The sequence below is a fragment of the Akebia trifoliata genome, chromosome 15 (assembly GCF_017979445.1).
Source record: "Akebia trifoliata isolate Shusen 1 chromosome 15, ASM1797944v1, whole genome shotgun sequence".
NCBI lineage: Eukaryota > Viridiplantae > Streptophyta > Magnoliopsida > Ranunculales > Lardizabalaceae > Akebia > Akebia trifoliata.
In genome coordinates this window covers 5,190,642-5,204,436 of record NC_141389.1, presented here as the reverse complement: position 1 = coordinate 5,204,436, position 13,795 = coordinate 5,190,642, and the positions used below count along the sequence as shown (strand labels likewise).

Sequence of the window (13,795 nt, the reverse complement as noted above, 5' to 3'; positions counted from 1 at the left end):
ACTAATATTGTTATAAAGAGTCTGTAAAATAGATGGATTGTCAAAATATTCTACTCATCCATAGGTCTCAGACCACAAAACAAACATCTACAATGTTGTACAACAGTTACAGACATAAACCATTGAGGCAAATTTTCAAACAATCAACTAAGACTTCACCCTCGACAGTCTTATCTATTCATTAACAAATGCAGTAACGCAACATTGAACACATTCATCCATAGGTCTATTATGTCACAAAACAAACATAATGATTTTTGCACTTCAACACCAAAAAATGCAAACTAAAATAACAGTTAGTAACTTTTGAGCCCACCAAATCAATCGAGACGGAGAGAGACAAGAAAGAGACCTTCAATAGTCATTGCAAAATGTTATTAACATGTGTTTTAAATCTCAAATATGCTAAATCATGGAGCAAAAATGAGTTTCAAACCTGTCTCTCAATCTGTTAGCACTAAAAAAAAAAAAAAATTGCAAAATTGTAACATAAGGTTAAAACGGCATTAAGCCGTTTTTATTAAGAAATTAAACCGTTTTAAATTTAAATTATAGGACCCGCTGTTCATCTATTTCGTTGGAACGAAAGTCTGTCTCCGTCACTTTTCATAAAAAAAAAAAAAAAAACAGTGTCTGTCTCTCTCTCTCTCTCAGCCGCTCTCGATCTCGTCTCTCTCTCTCGATCTCAGTCCCTCTCTCGATCGAGCTCTCGATCTTAGTCGCTCTCTCAGTCTCTCCTCGATCTCATCTCTCTCTCTCTCTCAGTCGCTCCCTCGATCGAACTCTCAGTCGCTCTCTCAGTCTTTCCCTCGATCGACCTCTCAATCTCATCTCTCTCGATCAGTGGCTCCCTCGATCAACCTCTCGGGCTAGGTACTCTCTCTAATCCCTCTTTTCTTTATTTAGATTGCATTAGGGATTTGGATTGAAGATTTAGGTTTTTAAATGTGATTAAACACAGTTTTGTTAGTTTCATTATCTCACGGTTCTGATTTACATTGGACTCAATTTTAGATCTCTTGACCTTATTTTGATGTTTCTGATTTTCTTTTATTACTGGATGTGGTAAATTGAGCTTCTTTTGGGTTATTATTCTAGTAAAGGGTATGTTAGTCCAAAATACAGCAAGGCTAGCTTAATTCCTAGAATCGATTGCAACTGAATCATGATTGTTTTTGTATCTTGTGTGGATTTATAGACATTGAGAGGCCGCATTGAGTGGATGTTTAGCTGGTGAGTAGTTTAAAATTATTACGTAACAGGAATCATGTAACTGTTTGGTAGCATTCCCGTGATTTCTGTTATAATGACAACATAATGTTTTGGTTTTTATGAGATAGGTGTTCAGTTTTTTATGGCTTGGTTCATAAATGTATTATGTGCTTTGCCATAGAGTCCTGTTTTATTTGTTAGAAAGCCATATTCTTTATTTTGAAAGTATTTTTGTTTAACATCCTGGAATTTGTTACAACTACATTCCCAAGCTTTATATGAGGTAGCTGCTGATGAAGATAGTGTGACGAAGGTTTGTTTGTATCTTAAAGACGAAGTGATCCCTAAGTTTATTCAAGATCTTTGCACGCTTGAGGTTTCACCCATGGATGGTCAGACATTAACTGAAGCATTACATTCTCATGGAATTAATGTCCGTTATATTGGAAAAGCAAGCATTAGCTGAATATGCGGACGTTCCTTGTGCATAAATGGCATGTTGTTTAATTGCCTTTTCCATGCATTTTCTCTCAAGCTGTAGAAATTAGGAAAGTAAGCATTTCTTAATTCCAATTTGAAGATCTGTTATATCTCTTTCTTTTTTTCCTTTTTAATCTAATCGCTACTTTGTTCTTTCTGATGAGTCTGAATCATGTTCTCCAGATAGCTGATATGACTAGGCATTTACCTCATATTTGAGATCTTTGTGTTGTCGAAATTGTTGTTAGGTCTACAAAACACATTCTCAAGGTGAGCCTTCTTATCTGCTTAACTATTTATGTTCTTGAAGTTTTTTCTGCAATTTTGAAATATTGGGTTTGAACCTTTACCATTGCACATTTAGTTGAGTTAAAAATCTAAAATGTTGCCATTGTATGTAAATAGAATGTAACTTCATTCAATAGATCTTCCATGTTAATGCTAGTTTAATGTCATTAGAGCCTACTATTTCAATGCCACATTCTGAAACTGTGTGGTGCTGTGGAGTCTGGTTTGGGATCCAACAAGGGTGTTCTTGTGTTGCACCTTCTATGTTATAAAAGTAATTGGAACAACCATATGGGTTTCCCACATATCTGAAACTTGAAAGCAAAAACATGGTGCTTTTGGTGCCAATCTTTAATGCTCTCAACCCTGCTTTTCTAAGTACTATGCTGCTTTTACTATAAACAGGTTGTCCGATCAATATGCAATATTTCTTGTGCTGTCACATAAATAATTTTTTTCATGCCTTTGTGAGTTGAAAAAAATAAAGTACAGTTTATAATAGTTGAATATTTCAACTCTTATCACTAATTAAGAATGAAAAACTATTTGTTCTTTTGTTGTAATTGCATTTACTGTATGACATTGGCATACTTATATCAATCAAAAAACTTATATTGCTATTGTGTCTCCTTTATCTGGCTATGCAGGACATTCTGAGGGAGTCACAGGATAAAGATCTTGGGCCAGCGATAGCGCACTTCCTCAATTGTTTCTTTGGACATATTCAACCTGTTGGCCCAAAAGGTACTTCTAATGGTATGCAATCCAGAACCCAAAAGAAGGTACGAGAAACATGGATGTCTAATCTCTTTCTTAATTTCTTAAGTAAATTATTTTATTCTGGAATCTTTAGTCTTGAACGCTGGTCTACCCATTGCCAGTGTATCTTAGTTTTCAGTTGCATTTCCGTCTTAGCAGATAACCATCAAGTATTATGCTGAGTAGCATGCCATTTTGTGTATAGGCTTGTTTGTTTCTTCATACACACATGCATAAACAAACACAGACAAATGCTCATATACTCATGTCTAAAGATGCTAATGAAATTTTCTTTTTTATTGTTGTATTTTTAAAATAACTTATGTTCACTATTTTGTTATAATCACAGAGGCCTTATCACAAAAGTTTGGGGTTTACTTCTATATGTATACCATGTCATCTAGTGGTTCAAAGAAGTATTGAGCAAACAGTTCAATAAATTCAGGTTTTCCTATAAAATTCGAGAGATATTTTAGGTAAGTTCAGGTTATTTTAGAATTGCAAGAGATTTCTTTTATTAGGTAAATGTAAAAAAATTCCCTTTAGTGAGATGAATGTATATGGAATACTATTTCCTGCTATATTTGGAAGGAACATTGATTGTTTATCATGAATAGTATTAGCATATTTACATCGATTGGTAAGATAGGAGCCCGGGGTGTGAATGTTTATTTCCTTACAATCAGAATTCCATCAAACTTTCATTTGTTTCGCTAAAACATCTCATGGCCAAACCCTATGGTGAAGAACCAATAAGTTTCTTAAACTAATATTGTCTAGCTTATTGTTTTTAGCAATGTTTCTATTTGCATGTATATCATATATATTTGTCGTAATTTTGTCCATTGAAACAGAATTAGTGGAAATATACAAGTTAATTGACATGTGACATTAATACAGATGTGTTAATTTCGCATTTAATTTCATCAACCAACATTCTATCATCTAAAAATTACAAACACCAAGGGATCTGCACCTATTTTTTTTTTGGTAAGTACCAAGGAACCTATAGTTGAATGAGTAGTTAGTCCTTACATAGGCATAACTAATGCAAAATGATACTGACGTAGGGCCAATCCCTATGTATGTACGTATGTAATGTCTTTAAGTGCATGTGCTTGTGTACCAATGCCTGTTGGACTTGAGACTTGCGTGCAAGGTCATTTCAAATCCATTGAGAAATTCCTGTTTGCAGGCACACATACATGTGAGCCCTCATATATCTCTGAGCTGAGGCTTGGTATTGTCTTCATTTGTCTCCATCCAATGGTCACATGCATTTAGCATTAAGCACTTGCGTGATGAAAAAGGAGCCGATTGCTACTGTGATGACACAGAGCATTTCCCTTGCATGTATCTTATATTTTGTACAATATTGCAATGCATGCTAATCTTCAGAATGATTTTTCATTTTGAATGGCTGACAGGAACTATCATGTCAATCACAGTTCCTGCCTTGTACAGTAAATATGAAAAACACGTGGATAGATATGCTGGGTTGGTGCATCAGAAAAGGTATGAAGGCATATCAAGGTAATTATCAGTTGAGTTGTAATCTAGGGTGGTGTCCCGTTGCTTTGGCAAAATACGGTGTCTACATGGCAGATTTTTATTTAAGAATAAATACATCGTGCTGTGTGCCTGAAGAAAATGGCTTGGTTAGGAGCCCATTGTGCTATAAATGCCTACCTTAACGTGCCACTTAGACACCGTTCCTATATTGTAGGAACCGGACACCATTCTGGATCCTGATTTTTATAAAATATGTATACGTCCCTTTTGATAAATATTTTAAAATTTTTGCTGGCAGTTCAAATTTCAATGAAAAGATTTGGTTCATAGGTTCTAGTTATCTTGCGGAACCAAGTTGCTATAACAGTGAAAGACCAAAATCAAACAATCTAACCCCATTTTATTTTGATCATCTATACAGGTGGTTTATGCCAATTAACATTGGGATAATCTTTTTAGTTGGAGCAATTCTTGGATAGGTACTTGTAAAAATACTGAAACCGAACCTCGTCTAGAAGGCCTGATCATTGCTACATGATCAGCAGGTTGTCTCAAGAGTTCATAGTTTCTACTTATTCCGCGATATTCATCCTAATTACTTAGTCTTCATTAGTTTGCATTGTTGTCTTTTATTGAGCAGGAAATTTGGGAAACCTTCTCTTGATAATTGTACATGCAATTTGTAATGAGGATGGTAGCCCATTCGGCGAAAGTAGTATTTGCAGCTCTATTGGACTATCCTATGTATCCTTCTCCATGGCGGTAAACCAATCTTACATTTTCCTTCTTTCCATTAAATGAAACAGAATGAGTGGTGTTTGTGATCATACATTTGGGTTAATGTCTTGGAGAACTCCAAGTTGGATCCCTTCAATTATGCATCACAATTCGCAAGCCAACTCAACTCTGCCGTGGTGTAACGGCCATGTACTCTGACACCTAGAGTTTAGGTGTAGCTCGCCCCGGAGTCACCCGGGAGCCCCTATGTAACACTATGTAAGGCTCGTTATGAAGCCATGTCAGCCCCCGTACCAGGGCATATCTGTTAGCTTAGGGTACGTGTCAGCCCCGTGCCAGGGCACACTTGTTAGCTTAGTGGCATTTTCGTAATAAGGGAGTATGACCGGCCTCTACTTTTGATGTTCCCTTCTGGAAATCTAGTAAAGACTTAGCATACACTTTGTAGGAAGGGTGTCAGTGCTGTCCCAATCCCCGGCCTACACCCACGTTGTTGAAGCCCTTGAAGCCCAGCTCCGTGGAGGTCCCGCGTGTCATAGGATCATCAATTGCTTGTAACGCATCTATTTGCTTTTATACCGCGTTACACCGTGTAATCAATATTATATCAACAAAGTTGCCTTCGGGCTTTATCTCGTGTTGCCTCGTTTACTTGTTTGCTAGCTACGTGTGTGTGGTGTACGATCATTTTACAGGCTTGCAAGTGGATTTGACCCCCTTGCGCCGCACGACCCCGCTTCGAAAGAATAGGGCCGTGACAGTTGGTATAGCAAGCAGCAGTATGGATCTTCAAGACGTATCGATTATCGAGCAGTGAAGAAGATCACCATCAAGAACAAGTATCCTATCCAGCAGAGTGCCGACTTGTTTGATAAGCTTGGGACTGCCAAGTGTTTTTCAGAGTTAGGTCAGAGATCAGGTTACTGTAAGATTCAAGTTGCAGAAGAAGCCCCTCAGCCACTTAGTCAGAGTGTCAGCAAGATTTACCTCAGTGTGATGTACCTCAAGTGTTTCAGAGTCAGATTCAAGAGTCACAGGGAAGTTATGGAACGGACCATGCAGACTACTTAGATTCCAGCTTGATTTTCCGAGCAGTGTACATCATCAATCAGTTTGGCCAGCAGAGAGATTCAGTTCTGCGTTGGAGTATTTTAGGCATAGGGCCGTGACATAACTTCCTGTGACTCTTGAATCTCTGACGCTGACAACACTCTGAGGTACATCACAATTCTTGCTGACACTCTGACTAAGTGGCTAAGGGGCCATACAGGATGAGTCCTCCGGAACTAGCTGAGCTACGTAAGCAACTTGATGGACTTCTGGAGTCTGGATTTATCAGACCTTCGAAGGCACCTTATGGGGCGCCTGTTTTATTCCAGAAGAAGCACGATGGGTCATTGCGACTTTGTGTAGACTACCGAGCGCTGAACAAAGTTACCGTCAAGAATAAGTATCCGATTCCACTGATTGCCGATTTGTTTGATCAACTTGGAGCAGCCAAGTACTTTTCCAAGTTGGATTTGAGATCAGGGTACTATCAAGTACGGGTTGCAGATGGTGATGAGCCGAAAACTACCTGTTCTACCAGGTATGGTGCTTATGAGTTCTTAGTCATGCCCTTCGGTCTTACGAACGCACCTGCGACATTCTGCACCTTGATGAACGACCTCTTCAGACCGTACCTCGACAAGTTTGTTGTGGTATATCTCGATGACATTGTGGTATACAGTTCTACCTTAGAAGAGCACGTTCAACATTTACGCAAGGAATTCAAGTGCTTCGCGACAATCAGTTGTATGTTAAGCTAGAGAAGTGTTCATTCGCCCAAGAGCAGATTATGTTTCTTGGCCATGTTGTGGGTAATGGACAGATCCGGATGGACATGGAGAAAGTGCGAGCTATTGATGAATGGAAAACCCCTTCCACTGTCACAGAACTCAGGTCATTCCTCGGTCTTGTGAAACTATTATAGACGTTTCGTCCAAGGTTATTCCAAAAGAGCCGCACCTCTCACAGACCTGTTGAAGAAAGATCACACTTGGTCCTGGTCGGACAAGTGTAATGAGGCGTTTGAAGACCTCAAGCTTGCTGTTATGCAAGACCCAGTCTTAGCTCTACCCGACATCACCAAGCCGTTTGAAGTTCAGACAGATGCATCTGACTTTGCTATTGGAGGAGTGTTGTTACAGGATGGGCATCCGCTTGCTTATGAAAGTCGGAAGCTCAATGATGCTGAGAGACGCTATACCGCACAGGAGAAAGAGTTGTTAGCCGTCGTCCACTGTTTGAGAGTTTGGAGACATTATTTGTTAGGATCACAGGTTCATGTGAAGACTGATAATGTGGCTGTGAGCCATTTCCTGACTCAGAAGAGTTGACACCGAAACAGGCTCGTTGGCAAGAATTCCTCGCAGAGTTCGACTTGGCCTTGGATTACAAGCCAGGAAAGAACAATAACGTGGCCGATGCCTTGAGTCGCAAAGCAGAGCTAGCAGCACTTCAGCGACAAGTTTCTCAAGTTACCAGCACTTTACAGCAGAGAATTCAGAATGGTTTGAGCAGTGATCCCCAGGCGAAGGCCATATTGGATATGGTGCAGAAGGGGAAAGCACGCCGTTTCTGGCTTCGGGATGGGTTGTTATATACCACCAAGAGCCGCATGTTTGTTCCACGTGCGGACGGGCTAAGACGAGAACTGATGAGGGAGTGTCACGACACTCCATGGGCTGGCCATCCGGGCTGGCGCCGCACATTAGCTCTCTTGGAGCGAGGATACTACTGGCCGAACATCCGTGATGATGTGTTAGACTATGTGAGGACCTGCCTCATTTGCCAGCAAGACAAGATCGAGCGCGACAAACCTATCGGGCTGCTGGAACCGCTTCCAGTCCCCCAAAGGCCTTGGGAAAGTGTTTCTATGGACTTTGTCACAGGTTTGCCGAAGGTTGCAGAGTATGGGTCCATCCTTGTGGTTGTGGACCGTTTCTCCAAATATGCTACATTTATACCGACCTCGACATATTGCTCAGCAGAAGAAACAGCGCACTTGTTCCTCAAGCATGTTATCAAGTATTGGGGTGTGCCCAAGAACATTGTCAGCGACAGAGATTCAAGATTTACCGGGAGATTCTGGACCGAATTGTTCAGATTACTTGGGTCTCAGCTTGACTTTTCGACCAGTGGACATCCACAAACAGATGGGCAGACTGAAAGATTTAATGCCATGTTGGAGGAATATCTTAGGCATTTTGTCACTGCCAACCAAAAGGATTGGGCGAATCTACTTGATGTCGCACAGTTCTGTTTCAACCTTCAAAAGAGCTCTTCCTCCAACAAGAGTCCTTTTGAACTTATTACTGGCCAACAACCTTTAACTCCTCATACTATTGTTTCAGGATATCAGGGACAGTGTCCAAGGGCGTACAAGTTTGCTAAGTTTTGGCAGGACAACAATGAAATTGCCAGATCTTACCTTGAAAAAGCGTCTAAGCGGATGAAGAAATGGGCTGATGAACATCGTCGACCAGATCGTTTCAAAGTTGGTGACTTAGTTCTACTCAAGACAGATCAGTTGAGAAGGTTCAACCGAGTACAGCGAGCACACAGGGGTCTACTACAGCGTTATGAAGGTCCAATGCTCATCCTCTCTCGAGTCGGCAAGGTCTCCTACAAGCTGAAGTTACCGCACTGGTTACGCAACATCCACCCTGTCTTCCATGCCAGCTGTCTCAAGCCATTCCATGCAGATCCAGCAGATCCAGCACGCAGCATTCCAACACGTTCACCTTCTCGTTCAACAATCCAGCCGGAACGTGTTGTCGACCAAGTTCTCGCCGAGCGTCAAGTCAGCAGCAGTTCAAGCAAGCAGCAGCACATGGAGTACTTTGTCACTTGGAAGAACTTGCCAGAATGTGAAGCCACCTGGGAAAGAGCAGAGAACCTACAACCATTCAAGCAGAAGATTGAAGAGTTTGTCAGGGACAATGCGACGAGGACGTCTGCAGAATAGGTGGGGGAGACTGTAACGGCCATGTACTCTGACACCTAGAGTTTAGGTGTAGCTCGCCCCGGAGTCACCCGGGAGCCCCTATGTAACACTATGTAAGGCTCGTTATGAAGCCATGTCAGCCCCCGTACCAGGGCATATCTGTTAGCTTAGGGTACGTGTCAGCCCCGTGCCAGGGCACACTTGTTAGCTTAGTGGCATTTTCGTAATAAGGGAGTATGACCGGCCTCTACTTTTGATGTTCCCTTCTGGAAATCTAGTAAAGACTTAGCATACACTTTGTAGGAAGGGTGTCAGTGCTGTCCCAATCCCCGGCCTACACCCACGTTGTTGAAGCCCTTGAAGCCCAGCTCCGTGGAGGTCCCGCGTGTCATAGGATCATCAATTGCTTGTAACGCATCTATTTGCTTTTATACCGCGTTACACACGTGTAATCAATATTATATCAACAAAGTTGCCTTCGGGCTTTATCTCGTGTTGCCTCGTTTACTTGTTTGCTAGCTACGTGTGTGTGGTGTACGATCATTTTACAGGCTTGCAAGTGGATTTGACCCCCTTGCGCCGCACGACCCCGCTTCGAAAGAATAGGGCCGTGACACGTGGGCTATTTATGAATCATCAACTAGGATTACACTATGATGTAGCTAGTGGTGTCAATTGTCCTAAAGGATTTGTGACTCAATGAGTTCGCTACAGAGTGATTTTTTCAGCTTCATTTGGTTTGGACTTCTAATTTTAAGACTAGTTTTTCACTTTATGCAGCTCGGTGGTTTCTTCATTTGGCCTCACACTAACCATCTTTTACATACTTCAGGCATAAAGTACAAAGCACTTCTAGCGTCAAAGGAGGAATACTCAAGGCTACCCAATAAGGATTTGGATTCCAATGGGGAAACTCACCTTCTAAAGAGAGAAGATCAAGACCAGGTGGTTGTACTAGTGGCATCAACAAAATCCATTGATGAAGATACAGAGAACCAAGCTGTAAGTATAATATTGAGTTTCTTGGCTTGCCACTCCATGTGTTCTTGGTGATATATCAAGAACAATGATACTGGTCTTGATCCCAAAATTTGAAACTATTTTCATTGCGGATTGTACCACACTTATCTAGTGAGAAGCTCGTAGGTGACAAGGTGTCTTTTTGGGGTAAATTAACTGGTGTTCTTCACCAAATTGCTGAGGAATTATTGGCACCTCCGACCATTGCTGCTGTAAGTTCTTTTTATTATCTCGGCTTATATTAAGAAATGCTTCACTACCTCTACTTGGTTGGTGGTTAATTCAAAATTATGCTTCTTTGTGGCTTATTAGATTGTGGGTTTCATCTTTGGGGCAACACCATGGCTGAAAAATCTCATCATTGGTAATGGAGCTCCACTAAGAGTGATCCAAGAATCTATCAAATTACTTTGGTATGTAGTATTATAAGTAAAACCTAAGCTTATCTTGCAAAACATTTGGGCTTTTTCAATTGTTCTTTTTTATTCTTGAATGCTGATATCAAGATTATTCTGCAGAGATGGCACAATTCCTTGCATCACTCTTATTCTTGGGGGCAACCTCACTCAAGGTGAAAATCTTTAATCATTCAATTCACCACTTTGATTGATCTAAATTCAGAATCTTAACCAAGTTTATTATTTTAAACTTCAAACAGGATTACGGTCGACTAAATTGAAACCTCCGGTTGTTATTGGAATTATTTGTATACGATACATTATCCTTCCTGCAATTGGAATTGGTGTAGTTAAAGCAGTGGGCAATCTTGGTTTCCTTCTCTCAGACCCATTGTCCCGATACGTGCTTATGGTGCAGTTTACACTGCCACCAGCCATGAATATCGGTATGTAGCTAATACATATTTGATGAAATGCTTTCAATCATCTCTCCATTATGTCCAATTGTCAAATAATTATGTGATAATAAATATTTAATTATGATTATGAAACCCTTCATGGGTACTAAGACACAATTGTTTGGTGTGGGCCAAGAGTGCTCTGTCCTCTTTCTGTGGACATACTTGGTTGCAGCTCTCGCCCTGACTGTATGGTCAACGGTCTACATGTCTATGCAAGTAAGTAGTGGGGTGGCACCCACAATTCTATTGTTCCACAATTCTATAACACAGTGGCCTCAATTACAAAAGACATGACTCACAAGTCACAAACTGCACCTAAGATCTCAAGCAGTGCTGGTAGCCGCTACGGCCAATCAGATCCTTTCTTAAAGGCTCGATTGAATTACGTAATTGGTGATCTCTTTTATTATAAAAATTATTTTTGATTTGTAATCTTTTTGTATATAAATTAATATGATAGAAAATCTCGATGTTTTCTATTTAAATCTATTTTAACCGTGGGTAATAGGTGCGTAGAAAAAAAAATTAATTTTTTTTTTAAAGTTTAGATATCGGTTTATAACTACTTTAGATATCGGTTTGTAATCGATGCCTAGAGTCTCAGACTTAGTGCATCAGCCTTATAGACTTCGGATTATAAATCCATGTCTAAGATAATTTTTTTTGTTATATAAATACAATTTTGGAATGGTTTTAAGCTGTTCCAAAATCTGAGTTTGGGAAATGTTTTTAACCGTTCCAAATCTTGAGATCTAGAACGGCTTCCAGCTGTTTAAATTCATTAACGAAACCTCGATTAAAGATGGCTATTCAGCCGTTTCATAGTGACTTAGGAACAGGTTTATACCGTTCCTAATTGCCATATTTGTTGTAGTGTAGGCCAACAAAATCATAGGTTCCTTGAATGTACAATGGCTAATGAAATCTCATATTCGAACTTAGTTACCATACAAATAAGAGAGAAAATAGTTCTATTAACTCAATAAAGATAAACTTAGTGTGCGGGCTTAATATAACGTCTAGGTTTCAACCAATGTAATACTCAATAACATTCATTCATATGTCAACTTGAAAAAAAAATTGTAACGAAGATGACAAAAATATTCATTCTTTAGAGAAGAATAATAATTGTTCTTCATTATCAATATCATATATGTTTCACAGATCAATTTCGAGTTCAAGTTCGAGAAGGAAGCCGAGAACTTGAACGTTAGATGTTACACCACCCACAGATCCAAGCCGAGAAAAGAAACTGAGGATGATAGATTAATAGAGAGGAAATGAGAGAAATCGGGAGGGTTTCGAAAGAGATAAAGAAGACAAGATAGAGAACATATTGAGAGATTGAGAGAGTAGAACTTGAGAGATTGAAAGAGTAGAGCAGGAAAATAGAAAATGAAAGTGATAGAATGAGGTGAAAACAACCCTAATTTTAAAAAGTTTATAATGTCAATTTTATTCACATTGACGTTATATTATGTGACCAAACAATATTACAAAAATGCCATCACTTATATAATATCAGTTTTACTAAAAATCCACATTATAATCAAATCGAAAGTCACATCCATATAACATTGGTTTTTATAAAAATCAACGTTGTATTAAATATATAATGTCAGTTTTTCTAAAAACTAATGTTATATAGGGTTTTTTTATTTCTTTCTTTCTTAGCTACATGCATTAATCCAGATCTCTCCACAAAAATTTCCAAAAACTTCTATCACTTACCTTTTATTACATTTTCTAACAAATAAATTGAACTTAATTAGAAGGCTTGCGCATTTTCAGCAACACAGTGATGACTTCTAGGGTTGCTTTCCTTCCTGCATAGAGGGAGCATCAATCTTTAAAATCTAAACACATCACTCAAAGTGTAAATCCACTATGAAGAGTGGAATCCAACAAAAAATAGTCAAAAATATATTTATAATGTCGGTTTATGCAAAAATCAAAGTTATAAACCTTTTTAAAATATTTGCGAATTTACTACAAAAATTCTAGCTTTGTAATGTCATTTTATTTTAAATCCGACATTAAAAATCTAATAGCTAGCACCTACTATTCCCCTCGGTGTAATAGTGTATAACAACCTCAATTTTTCTGCTAAGGATTTAGCAACAGACATGCTAAAACACCAAAAATTTATTGTATTCAATTATTTCTTATTGCATAACCATAATTAATTACATTCAATTTCATAAAATTAATTTTTGTTTTTTTTTTTTTTTTTTTTTTTTAATTCTTTTGTTTTTCTATCACTTGAAAAAAAAAAAAAGGCCTAAGTGAGCCTCGCCCAAGGTCAGTAACTTGTTATATGATAGGATCTCGGATCAGGCCTAGGCTTGATTTATTTGGAAAGCACTACCCAATTACTGTATTGGTATTTTTTGGAGATTCATGTAGGTAGGGGTCTCAATGGGTCAGCTCCAGTTTGGTTCCCAGGGAACTTATAACCATTATATTTATTTCAAGTCTGATTATTGTCGATTTTGGTTCCGATTCCAAAATAAATGGAACCGTAACCACCAAAAAAACACGGGTACCCATCAGGTCGGATTTTAAAGAATTGAATGAGAAAAAATATATTTCAAAGTATTATAAAACTTTTTTCCTTTGAAGAAATTAACATATTATACCAAGTTATTAACTTAGTTACAATTTGTTACAATGAAGATATAAGTTAATGTTTTTTTTTCAAAATAAAAGTCTTAAATTTTTGGAAAGAGAGCTCTTTTTAAGCTAAAATCGAGAATTTATATGAAAAATTGAAGAATTTTATATAACATGCATTAATTTAAAATAAAAAAAAAAACCTCAAATAATCTATAACATGAAAAGAAATGTCTAATAAATCGGTTCTAATGGTTCCATCTGATTTCGATTAATTAAATGTGTACCCAGTGACACCCCTACATGTAGCTCTTCCAAATTCTGGA

General features: G+C 38.6%; 1 protein-coding gene and 1 long non-coding RNA gene across 2 annotated transcripts; both read left to right on the top strand.

Moving 5' to 3' along the window:
* Nucleotides 1-610: 610 nt before the first annotated feature.
* LOC147384056 (uncharacterized) lies at nt 611-5,624 on the top strand. The gene is made up of 5 exons (XR_015172518.1): nt 611-873; nt 1,876-1,962; nt 2,628-4,254; nt 4,673-4,796; nt 4,892-5,624. It is a non-coding gene; the product is annotated as an uncharacterized LOC147384056 (long non-coding RNA).
* A 4,127-nt stretch (nt 5,625-9,751) lies between these two features.
* On the top strand, nt 9,752-12,140 carry LOC147384055 (protein PIN-LIKES 5-like). The gene is made up of 6 exons (XM_086426270.1): nt 9,752-10,026; nt 10,110-10,209; nt 10,310-10,361; nt 10,656-10,841; nt 11,029-11,072; nt 12,021-12,140. The coding sequence occupies exons 1-6, from the start codon at nt 9,752-9,754 to the stop codon at nt 12,138-12,140; spliced, it is 777 nt and encodes a 258-aa protein (XP_086282396.1).
* Nucleotides 12,141-13,795: the final 1,655 nt, after the last annotated feature.

Excerpts from the sequence above, each read along its gene's own strand:
- LOC147384055 (XM_086426270.1), top strand. The coding sequence starts at position 9,752 with ATGCAGCTCGGTGGTTTCTTCATTTGGCCTCACACTAACCATCTTTTA. Across the intron at positions 10,027-10,109 it reads TGCCACTCCATGTGTTCTTG|TGAGAAGCTCGTAGGTGACA; the intron begins GTGATATATCAA and ends ACACTTATCTAG. Across the intron at positions 11,073-12,020 it reads CGGTCTACATGTCTATGCAA|ATCAATTTCGAGTTCAAGTT; the intron begins GTAAGTAGTGGG and ends TATGTTTCACAG.